This window comes from Gossypium hirsutum, chromosome D09 (genome assembly GCF_007990345.1).
Source record: "Gossypium hirsutum isolate 1008001.06 chromosome D09, Gossypium_hirsutum_v2.1, whole genome shotgun sequence".
Lineage (NCBI taxonomy): Eukaryota > Viridiplantae > Streptophyta > Magnoliopsida > Malvales > Malvaceae > Gossypium > Gossypium hirsutum.
This window is the reverse complement of record NC_053445.1, coordinates 36,982,524-36,994,262: the sequence shown is the minus strand read 5'-3', so window position 1 is coordinate 36,994,262 and position 11,739 is coordinate 36,982,524. Positions and strand designations below refer to the sequence as shown.

Below are 11,739 nucleotides of genomic sequence, written 5' to 3'. Positions count from 1 at the left end.
TCATGTAATCAACCCCATATTGCTGACTGAACCCCTTCATAACCAACATTGCCTTCAACTTGATGAGTGAACCATTAACATTGAACTTGGTTTTGTACACCCACTTAACACCAATAACTCTTTTGTGTGATGGCTTATCAACAAGCTCCCAAGTCTGGTTCTTGTAGATTATTTTCAAATCAGCTTCCATTGCTTTCTTCTAGTCTTCCGTTGATGCATCTTCTTAAGAACTGGCGGGTTCAAGAACTATCATATCAACCCTTTCATAAATTTCACTGATAGGTCGAGTCCCCCTTGCTGAAAAATCATCATTAGCTTCTTCTTGCTCATATACTTCAGCTTTATTAGTCATAAAAATATGTCTTTCACTGACTTGTTCTGGTTCTGACTTTTCCCAATTTCATGCTGCATCTTCATCAAACAGGACAACCATGCTTGCAAACACTTTGTTGGATGATGGATCAAAAACTTTATAGCTCTTCTTATTGCTGCTATAGCCCACAAAAATACCAGGTTGTGCATTTTCTCCAACTTGTCACTTTTAACTGTTGAAATATGAACATAATAGATGCAGCAAAAAATTTTTAAATGAGCAACTCAAGGTTTAAAGCGAAACCATACTTCAAAAGAAGGCTTCTCCTTTACAACCTTAGTTGGCAACCTGTTCAAGAGATACATACTTGTATTTATTGCTTCAGCCCAGAAACTCTTAGGTAAGTTTTTCTTAAACATGAGGCACATGACCATATCTATCATGGTTCTATTTTTCCTTTCACTTACACTATTTTGCTGAGGTGTATAAGTGGTAGCGAGTTGGTGTTCAATCCCTTAACCTTTACAAAACTTTTCAAATAGTCCTGAGGTCTATTCAATTCCATTATCAGACCTCACAATTTTGATCTTGAACTTAGACTGAGTCTCTATAGCCAACTTAAACTTCCAAAACACTTATGGAACTTCAAAATTCTTTTTCAGGAAGTAAACCCAGCAAAATCTTGAATAATCATCAATAAACAAGATAAAATACCTACTGCCACTTAATGATTGAGTTCTTATGGGTCCACACACATTGGTGTGAACTAAGTAAAACTTTTTAGAGGCTCTCCAAGCTTTGTTCATAGGAAACGATAGCCTACTCTGATTTTCCAACTGACATACTTTACAGACATCTTCATGCTCAACCATTTTTTATAACTTCTCAACCAACTTATCCTTAGAAAACTGAGATAACACCCTGTAATTAACATGACTCATTTTCTTATGCATAACTTAGATTTATCTACTGAAGTTATATACGCTTTAGATGTTGGTAAGTTCCAGTCCACAACAAAGCTTCTGCCAAACATAGCAACTAATATAAGCTCACATCCATATGGATCAACAATCAAGCATTCTCTATTCTTAAACACAACAGAATAGCCTCTTTCAAGCAACTGACCTACACTTAGCGAATTCTGATTGATTTCTAGTACAAAAAGAACATCTGAAACAAGTTTTGTACCTAATGGAGTGTTGATTAAAACATCTCATTTTCCTTATACCTTAATATACTAACCATTTCCAACTTTAATCATAGAGTTTAAATTTGTGTCGATATTTTTAAAGATGTTTCTGTTTTGGGTCATCTGATTTGTACAACCACTGTCAATGAGCTAATGCTTTTCAATGTTGTTATTTATAGCACAGCACGAGGAAGTAAACATGAGCTTCTCTTGAGCTTGGTTTCCATCAGCTGCTTGTGCCTGAGCATTTTGCTGCTATGATTGTTGATATTATTGTGGTTTCCCCTTATTCTTGCACATATTCTCTATATGGCCAAGTTGCTTACAGGCTCTACACTGAACATCAAGTCTAAACCAATAAAACCTTTTTGAATGACCCATCCTTTTACAGTGAGAACATGGCAGATGTTTATTCCTTCCCGCATCTCTCTTTGGCTTTTCTCTCTCATCCGTCAAGGCCTTCTTTCCTTTGCAATTGTTGGAGCTTGAGCCGTCTTTACCTCTTGCTTGAAAGGCTCCCTCAACACGCTCCTCTTGTCTTGATGATCTCCTTTGTTTTTGAGCATATAGCGTATTGATCAACTCCAATAATGAAATTGTTGACAGGTCTCTCGAGTCTTCAAGAGAGGAAATTTTTTACTCATACCTTTCAGGAAGTGTTGTTATATAACATTTTCAACTACCTTGCTGTCTGTGAACTGATCTCTAAGCAGCTGGATACTGTTGACCACTACCATTATCCTAGATGAGTATTACTTCACTGTCTCGGCTTCTTTCATCTTTAAATTCTTAAAATCCCTCTTGAGATTAATAAGAAGTTGTTGCCTAGTCTTATCCAAACCTTGAAACTCTTTCTTTAGCTTATTCCAAGCTTCTTTGAAAGGCTTAAATGCCATAATCCTGGTGAAAAGCACATCTGAAATACCACTTTGTATGCACAATATACCTTATACTTCTTAGCACAATCATTACTATGATGCTTGATTTTTGCTATGGTAAAATTAGCCCTCAACGGTGGTGACTCAACATCGACATTCACTACCTCCCACAAGTCAAAAGCTTGAAGGTAGGTCTTCATCTTTACTACCAAATATGGTAGTTTTCACCATTGAACTCAAGTGGTGGAAGAGCGAAATAACTTGCTAAAGACATTTTTGCAAATACACAAAAAAGGCCCTTAAAGATCAATGACTCTCGATACCAATTGTTGGTTTTATGAACAAATAAAGAAAGTAAAACAGAGAAAATTAGCAATCTAGTTTGACTTGATACATGTCATCATCATTTTCATGTCAGAACTCAACTAATCCCACTAATACAATATATATTAGTTGATTCATGTCAAAACTCAACTAATCCCACTAATACAATCTTGAAAGTTGAAAAAACTTGTACACAAGCTGATTTGTGTCAATCAGCACCTAAACACATCAAAAAATCCTACCAACTAAGATTGATTTTATCAAACACGCGTAACATAACTTGTGCAACATGCACCAGAACATTTCCATGCAATTGGCGGATACAATCTGCATTTCTTCAATCTGCCAAATAGTCAGCAGTTTCATAGTTCGTCTGACAATGTGTAGCTTGAGCATCAACGAGCTTGTTCTTACTTGTCGCATATGGAGAGTCCGCCAACATTCTCGCACTTTCAGACTGTCCGCCAAATGACTTATGCTTGGACTGTCCGCCATATGTACTTGCCACTGCATGGTTGGCCATCTCGCAACATAAGCACAACATGCATGATGAAAACAAGTAAGTTGGTGAAGAAATGAAATGAAAGGTTTAATCCCTCTTGAGGACTCTAGAATATAGTGAAGAGCATTTTTCACATTTACTTCACTCTCTTACTAGCATAGCATAGTGTTTTCAGTTGTCTCCCATTGAAATCTCTTTATTTTGTTAAGAACCGTGTTCCTTTTTTACCATTCACTTGTTCTCGAGACATGTTCAAAGGTATGTTCTTTTTTATGTTGGTGGCTTGTTTGTTTTTTTGTTTGGTTGGCGAGAAAATGTGTGAAAAAAATAAAAGAAAGATTCTGAAGTAATTTTGTTGTTGCCACCTTGGGATAGTTAACTTTTCTATATTACTACTACGTTATGGTTGGAGCTTTATTATAGTTTTTTTTTTTCATTTTTCCAACCGTTTTTTTGTTTTTTATATGGTTAAAACTTTATGTCTTGGCTTTTAATATTTGGATGTGTTTATTTGTTACATATTTAATGGTTATAGTTTCTAGGGATTGGTATTTTATTAGTTAAATTGAATGCTTTATGAATAACTTATGGTGTTTTTCTGTTAATTTCATGAAGTTGTGGGGAGGGGGTTTAGAGTAGTTTCTCTCTATTTGTCCTTTTTTATATCAATTTCAGCATCTGAATTTCTTCAACAAGTGAATATTTCTTTTTCTTGTGTTTTTAATTTTATTCCTTTTGGACATAAGCAAAATTTCCACGTTCAGTAGCTCAAATAAGGAACCATTTCAAACTCGCTTTATGATGAATGATAGCTCTCATAAAGTAGATAGGGTTCCTCAAAATTTTTCTTATTTATTAGAGTTGTCGGCTTCGAATGATCTAATTGGCTTCAGAAATGCTATCGAGAGAGAAGGTCGTGATATCGATGAGCGAAGCTTCTGGTATGGAAGGAGAATGGGTTCAAGAAAGATGGGGTTTGAAGAAAGAACACCCCTTTTGATTGCTTCCTTGTTTGGGAGCAAAGATGTGGTCAATTATATTATTGGAAGTGGTAGTGTTAATGTTAATAGGGCTAGTGGTTCCGATGGTGCCACTTCTCTCCACTGTGCTGTTGTTGGTGGATCCTACAATTCAACTGAGGTTGTAAGAACCTTGCTCAATGCGTCAGTTGATACCAATGCTCTCGATGCGAATGGAAATCGACCTAGTGATTTGATTGCTCCAGCTTATAATTCAAGTTTTAGCTCGAGGAAGAAGATATTGGAGTCTTTGTTGGAAGGAAGTGGCAATGTTAGTGAAATATATGGTTTGCCTGTTGAAATAGAAGCTTGTAATTCAATGCGTCGGGTTTTGAAAGATGGAGTTGAGAAGAAAGAGTATCTCATTGATGTTACTCTTCCAGACATTAAGAATGGGATGTACGGGACAGATGAGTTTAGGATGTATAATTTTAAGGTAACACCTTGCTCCAGGGCTTACTCTCATGACTGGACTGAGTGCCCTTTCGTTCATCCTGGAGAAAATGCAAGGAGACGTGATCCTAGAAAATATCAGTACAGTTGTGTTCCTTGCCCTGAATTTCGTAAGGGATCTTGCAAGCAGGGAGATATTTGTGAGTATGCACACGGTATTTTCGAGTGTTGGCTTCATCCTGCCCAATATCGAACTCGTTTATGCAAAGACGAGACTAATTGCAATAGAAGGGTTTGTTTCTTTGCTCACAAGGCTGAAGAGCTTCGTCCTGTGTATGCTTCAACAGGGTCAGCAGTGCCTTCCCCACGATCTTATTCAGCAGCTGGTTCTGTTTTAGACATGGGCTCAATGAGCACACATGCCCTTGGCTCTCCATCTGTTATGGTTCCTCCAACATCAACACCGCCCTTGACCCCTACCGGAACATCTTCTTCTACGACTGAAACGACATGGCCAAACCAGTCTAACATCATTCTAACCTTGCAGCTTCATGGTAGTAAGCTAAAAGCTGCACGATGTGCTCGAAATTTGGAATTAAACATAGAACAACTTGGGCGGGAAAGTCATCTGCGCCGCCAAAAACAACAACTAATGGATGAGATACCTGGTCTTTCTTCCCCAACCAACTGGAACAACACCTTGTCCACTACTTCAGCCTTTTCTACTTCTGCAGACCAAACTAGTGAATTAAATAGGTTTAGAGGGATGAAGCCTCTGGATCTTACTAGTTTGTCACAATTACAAGGAATCTCACTTGATGCTTCGCCTCATCAACTGCAGTCTCCCACCGGAGTTCAAATGCCTCAGAATTTCAACGAGCAACTCCATGCTAGCTACCCAACCAGCCTAGCATCCCCTCCTGTGAGTGCATCTCAATCCTTTAGGGTTGACCCATCTAGGCCAACTGCAACTACAGTTTTGAGTCCAAGGCCAATTGCCTTTGCAAACTGGAGCCAGGGCTTTATGGAGCATACTACGGTAAATCATCATTTAGGGTTTTCTTCACCAGCTTCTTCCGCAAGTGCAATGCCTAGTAAATTTTCAAATTGGAGTTTGCTTGATGGAAAATTAGAGTGGGGTGTACAGGGGGATGAGCTAAATAAACTAAAGAAACCTTCTTTGGCGTTTCAAAGTAGTGACACCAATTTTGGAAATCCATCACAATCAATGTCACCAACTTCGAATGAGCCAGATGTGTCTTGGGTCCAGTCTTTAGTGAAGGACACCTCTTCAGAGCAGCTAAGTTTCGAGGACGAGCAGCAACAACAATATCAAGTTAACACCAGGGATTCAGCAATGTTCCCTGCTTGGGTGGAGCAATCGTATATGGAGCAAGAGCAGATGATGGCCTAGACGCAAAGCTAGCCCCACCATTGTATCCTAAGTTAAACCTTACTAGATTTTTTTTAATTGGGGTTAATATAAAGTGATGAAAACAAAAGGTTTCGATTAGAAGTGATGAATGATTTGCAGAAGAGGGTAGTTAGGCCAAGTTGCAATTAGTCTAATTTCAGAGTTGCATTTATTTCAATATGCAAATGGAAGCATGGTGCATTGATTTTTCTACTTTCTTGAGCATATATTTTTCACATGGTGAGGCTGTACATATTTAATGTACCAGGAACAACTGCATCATTCAATGAATATATACATATTTTAAGTGGCAACTTGCTTATATGTTCTTGATGCTTTTTCTATATTGGTAAAGTGGAAGATCAGATAGCTTTTTCTCCCTTTTATATCTTTTCCTGCAAATCAATCCCAACATTCCATATTTAATTGGAAATGGAAATGGAAATGGAAATGGAAATGGATCTTCGGATGTGATTGTTGAGCAGAAGTGAGATTATTTTAAGTTGGTGTTGGATTTCTTAATCTCAATGGTTCTCTTAATTTAGTAAAACCATAATGTTCCAAGTTTGCTGCTTCTAAATATTCGTATAACTAAAACATTAGGACAAAATCAAGTTTATGGTAATCCAACTTCTCATTTTCTTGTTTTGACTGACAATAAATAAAATAAAAGCTAAATTCCATAAACAGTCCTTATACTATGTCTTCTTGACAGACTTATTCTCTATATTATTTCAGATGTCTCTATTTTTCAATTTGATGTGTAAATGTGGCATGTACACTTTAAAAAAATATACCTGAATCAAATATAATATTTTTCTAAAGCATAGTATTAAATTTAGCTTTTAATTTACTCATTTTTATTTTATTTTAGCTCTTATTCTTTTTAGGTCATTTTCACCATCAACCTTCAAATTTTAGTTAAATTGTTTGCTTTTGGACGGAAAAAATTAGCTGAACTGTTAAAATTTTAATTTACTACTATAATGGATAAACTTTCTAAAATTTTTTATAATTTTCTTTTTTGAAATTTATTGAATTTTTAAAATATTTATTATTATGAATTTTGAATTTTTATGAGTTATATATATATGGGGGGTGGATTGATGTTTTATAAAATTTAACCTAAATTAAAAATAGGTGCAGTGTTGATTTTCTCGAAATCTCAGAAGACAGGGATAAGTACTCTAGCCCCATGCCCTGGCTACTTTTGTGAAAGGCTGTAAGATCCACATGTAAGTGTCGATTGCTATGTATGTAAAGGATGTTCATAACATGTGAGATCATGTGCTGATAATCAATCTATGAAAGTATATTTGTTCAATGGAAAATATAAATAAAAGAATGAAAGAATCCAAAAGTTTTTATATTTTTATTATATAATAATAAAATTTGTATTTCATTCTCCTACAGTACCGTGTGTATGTTTGGTAACAATAATCATGTTTTTGATGAGACTACAGGAACTTCAACCTTAATTATTTTGAAGACACAATAAGAAAAAAAAACAAAACAAATACAAAGTCCCTTCTAAAAGCGAAAAGAATGAAGGCCCTTGTTTGTTTCAGCTCTATGATCTCTAAATAAAATGGCTCATGCGGATTTGGGAGGCGAAAACAGGTTGGGATCCGTCTGATAAAATACTATCTCTCCGCTGTTGCTCACGTAATGATCTTGTTTCATGCTCGACACTAGATTCTCTATTAAGTGAAACGGAATCGGCCCTGATTTCTTCGGCTCCCGGTAGTATTTTCCTATCACCGGTTTCGCTGCTTTTGTCTGCACCACACCCCGTTTTCAAGCTTACTGCTAGGTGATGGAAACATTTTGAGGAGTAATCTAAAATTAACCCAAAAATTGAGAATACTTACAGCTTCGACTAAGTGATAATGGGGGATCTGAGGAAAGAGATGATGAATGACATGGGTGCCAATGTCATGGTGGATACCATTGAATATACCATAATCACGGTCTATTGTTGTAAGCCCTCCTCTCAGGTAACTCCATTCCTGATAGTCGTCACACAAACAAAATCATTGATAGTGTCAAATGCAATGGAGGGGGGTTGTAATTACTACCTTGCCACGATACCAAGGAAGCTTCTGCTCGTATCCGTGGTGGTGAAGGTAAGTCACCACATCCAGCCATGCCACGAAAATCTAATGGAAATGATAACAATCATATATTCATTACTCAGAGATAGATATATATATTGTGAATTTGGTGGAAGTGGCATACCAAGTAGGGAACACCGTAGAGCTTGAATGTCATGGATGGACCGATTACAAAGGATAAATACACAAGGAAAACCACCATTGCTATCCAACAGGTTGTTGATGTCATTATATGTTTCCGTTCTTGGGGAGCAAACAAGTTGCTGTATGGGTTGAAGTGAGATCCTGTCTTTCCTGGACTTCTGTGCCACTGCATATCCAAAATTTACCCAATGTTTATTTACTTCAATCTTGTTAAATCATGACTAATTGTTAAAATCGTCTTTTGCATTTCAATCAATGTCTCTCACCAAATAGACAGGGTATGCAAATAGGGGGAATGGGATTTTGAATCTCAGAAACTTGGTCCTGCTGCTCAAACTATTATAAAGATCTTCGGACATCTGAAATTTAAAGTGTATATATATATAAAGTGAATGTATATTTGAGTTTCGACTGCATGAACTAACTGAATTCAATTCGACATACATACCGGAACCCAAGACTCATCCTTCTCCACATTTCCATGGTTTTGATGGTGAGTTCTATGGCTTATTCTCCTATATAAGAAATTGTTCAAATGAAGTTCCATAGTATATGAAGAACAAATGTTGAGCTAATCAAGTCATGAACTTACCATCCATGGTAAGGAACAAGGATGGTAGAATGTAAGATATGTCCCATCACGTTATTAAGTATGGGATTATCAGAGAAGCTTCCATGTCCACTGCAAAAACAAAAACAAAAATCCCAGGAGTTAATTAACCGAAATGGAAAATGGAAGTGAAAAAGAGATTGATAAAATGAGTCGTGGTACCAATCATGTCCAAGGACAAAGAGAGCCCAAAACATGGTCCCTTGGGCAACCCAGTAGAAAGGCCAAAAGAACCAGCTACGGAAATAAAGTGCAGCTGCTAAGAGTGCAGAGATGACAATGGCGTCCCTGAAAACATAACTCATAGACCTCCAAGGGTTCTTGACCCAGCAGTGCTTTGGAATAGCAGCTCGGATATCATTAATACGGAAAGGAGGGGCTTCACTTGGATCGAACAACTTATCTTGCTCCTTCTTCATTATCCCATTAACATCCTCTCCCTTTTTCTCCATTGTTTCTAATGATGTTTCCTTCATTGAAGGGCTCATTCTTTCAGTACCCCGTCTCTCTCTGCACCAACCCACACTCCAGTTTTAATAGGGCAGCAACATAACAGTCCGCCAATTTTAAAATAAATAAATAAAAGGAAAAGGGTGTTTTCTCTCTTAAAAACAAACAATTTATAGATTCCAAACATTCAAACACGTACTGTTCAACGTTGCTGGTCTCTTTTTTCGACGCACCACTATTAAATTCTCTTATTCAACAACTGTATGTATGTATGGTCCCGACAGATCAAGTTTCCAGCTAGTGTGGTATAATGAATATTTGTGTACGGATCAAAAACCCATCTCCCTATAAACCTCATTAATAGTTGCAAACAAGTGGGTTTAAAAACTTTCACCTTCCAATTATTGCACCTCTTCTACAATGTGTTCATTTCTTTTTGAATGATGGGTAATAGTTTAAAGGGATATTGTTTACATAGGATTGTGAATCAATTAATTTGAAATATAAGAAAAAATCAAAAGAGTTTTGATAGAGCAAGGGTTTGGGAATTGCCATCTAGGGATTCACACCATTCCATTTGGAATGGAGATACATGTAACCATTAAAATGTTAAAAAGAGCATGGATTTAATAGAAAATTCAATGATAAGAAAAAGGCAGACAATAAAGTAAAATTCCACTATGCATATAAATATCTTCTCTGTTCATAATAATTTAGTTTATAATTGAATTATTAGATTTGGGGTAAAGATGCGGTTGGTGAATATATATATATATATAGTGAAAATGCAGGCAGTCAGGGACCGTTGGGCGAGGCTGGTGGATGAATTTATAAAACTATAGAAAAAGGAAGCGTCAGTCAGCCTCACGTACTCTAATTTTATACCATTCTTAATATTAACCTCTATTTTTCTACTAGGTCCCTGTACTGTGTGTTTCTAGTGAAATTAGTCCTCTGGAATATGTTTTCAGATTGACTTTATTTTCATTTAATATTATAATTAGGTTTAAAGATATTAAGAAATGCATGCAAAATAAAATAAAATAAACATTGAGGGACTCAAGAATAAAGGTAGGGTTTAGCTATCTGCCATCCACCTCTCATTTTCACATGTCATGTGCTGACCAACTCAAAGCCAAACCCACTTAATCCTTCCCATTGCTTTGCTAGTTTTTAAAATCAAACCCTTTAATTTTATAAAAAAAAATTATTTTAATTTTTAAATTTGTATTGTTTATCAAATCACTTTAAAATAAATAGATAAGCTAACGTCTGTTAACTTCATTAACGTGACATATGTGTGGATTGTCACATCAGTAATTAATTACTTTTTTTATTTTAAAAATTCATAAATAATTATTAAAACTATTTTAAATTTTAAAATTATTTGAAAAGTATAAAAAATTATAAAAACATGTTTTTTAATGGTTTTAAATTTTTAAAAATTAATTAATTGCTAACATGGATCGCAAAGTTAATAGACTTTTAATTTTTTCATTAATTTTAGAGTGATTTGATAAACAATACAAGTTTATTGACTAAAAGAGATCAAAAGTTAAATGAAGAACCAAGGGCGAAGTTAGAAAATTCTTTTAGGAGGGTCGAAATGAAATTTTAATCTTTAATAGTTTATATATTTATAATTTTTAAAGAATTAAATTAAATTTTTATAATTTTAAAAAGAACCAAAATATAATTTTACCTACTTTTATAAATGACCTAAATAACAAGTTCCTATTTTAGGGTCAGACGAACTACCAACCCGTAGATTCACGTACGTGAAGAACTAAAATATCGGAAACTGAATAGAAACAATTTAAGATATTGGGGTCCAAACAATTTTAAATAAAACATTAATGCTCAACAAATTGTGGAGGTTGGAGTGGTGCCGGGGGAATTTAATATTTAGTCCCTCATATAAATTAAAAATTCAGTTTAATTTTTTAAACATTTTTTTGTCAAAATAACAAATTGTTCTGTTTCAAAAACAAATGATTGAATTTAGATAAAAGAAATTTAACCCTCAAATTCTTGATTAGTGCTCCTAAAAACAAAGCAAAAAACAAACAGGAATAAAGAAAAATGATTTGGAAATGAAACAGAGACAGATTCCCACATGGAAAACCAAAAAAAAAAAGGAAAGGAAAGGTACCCGAAAAAGGAGAAGAAATTTGAAGCCACGATGTTGAGATTTAATGCAAACCAGAACTCTTAAGCAAAATTTCTTTCAAAATCATCAAAGGGAACGACTTACCTTATGGTATCGTCGTTACCTTAAAGTTTTAAAGAAGGGGAAAAAAAAAGAAATGGAAAAGCTTTGAACACCTTACTTGTTTTAAGACCTATTTCCTTGGTCTACCATTATTTTAGCCTTAAATGCCTAATCTAT

At 35.3% G+C, this 11,739-nt stretch overlaps 2 protein-coding genes across 4 annotated transcripts; one reads left to right on the top strand and one right to left on the bottom strand.

The window, feature by feature from the left end:
• The first annotated feature begins 3,005 nt into the window (after window positions 1-3,005).
• On the top strand, window positions 3,006-6,497 carry LOC107891615 (zinc finger CCCH domain-containing protein 66). Its single transcript, XM_016816457.2, has one exon. It carries the CDS (start codon window positions 4,005-4,007, stop codon window positions 6,030-6,032), a length of 2,028 nt encoding a protein of 675 aa, XP_016671946.1. The 5' UTR covers window positions 3,006-4,004; the 3' UTR covers window positions 6,033-6,497.
• An 886-nt stretch (window positions 6,498-7,383) lies between these two features.
• On the bottom strand, window positions 7,384-11,653 carry LOC107891614 (acyl-lipid omega-3 desaturase (cytochrome b5), endoplasmic reticulum-like). Of its 3 annotated transcripts, none has more exons than XM_016816456.2 (9): window positions 11,503-11,653; window positions 9,063-9,410; window positions 8,883-8,972; window positions 8,739-8,805; window positions 8,557-8,649; window positions 8,271-8,456; window positions 8,111-8,191; window positions 7,904-8,041; window positions 7,384-7,811 (listed from the first exon to the last, which is right to left on the bottom strand). In XM_016816456.2, exons 2-9 carry the CDS (start codon window positions 9,386-9,388, stop codon window positions 7,626-7,628), a joined length of 1,167 nt encoding a protein of 388 aa, XP_016671945.1. In that variant the 5' UTR covers window positions 9,389-9,410; window positions 11,503-11,653; the 3' UTR covers window positions 7,384-7,625. The 3 variants fall into 3 exon arrangements, with proteins under 3 accessions (XP_016671945.1, XP_040956075.1, NP_001313718.1); XM_041100141.1 differs by lacking the exon at window positions 11,503-11,653 and adding an exon at window positions 9,550-9,683; NM_001326789.1 differs by lacking the exon at window positions 11,503-11,653 and having other exon boundaries at window positions 7,626-7,811; window positions 9,063-9,388.
• Window positions 11,654-11,739: the final 86 nt, after the last annotated feature.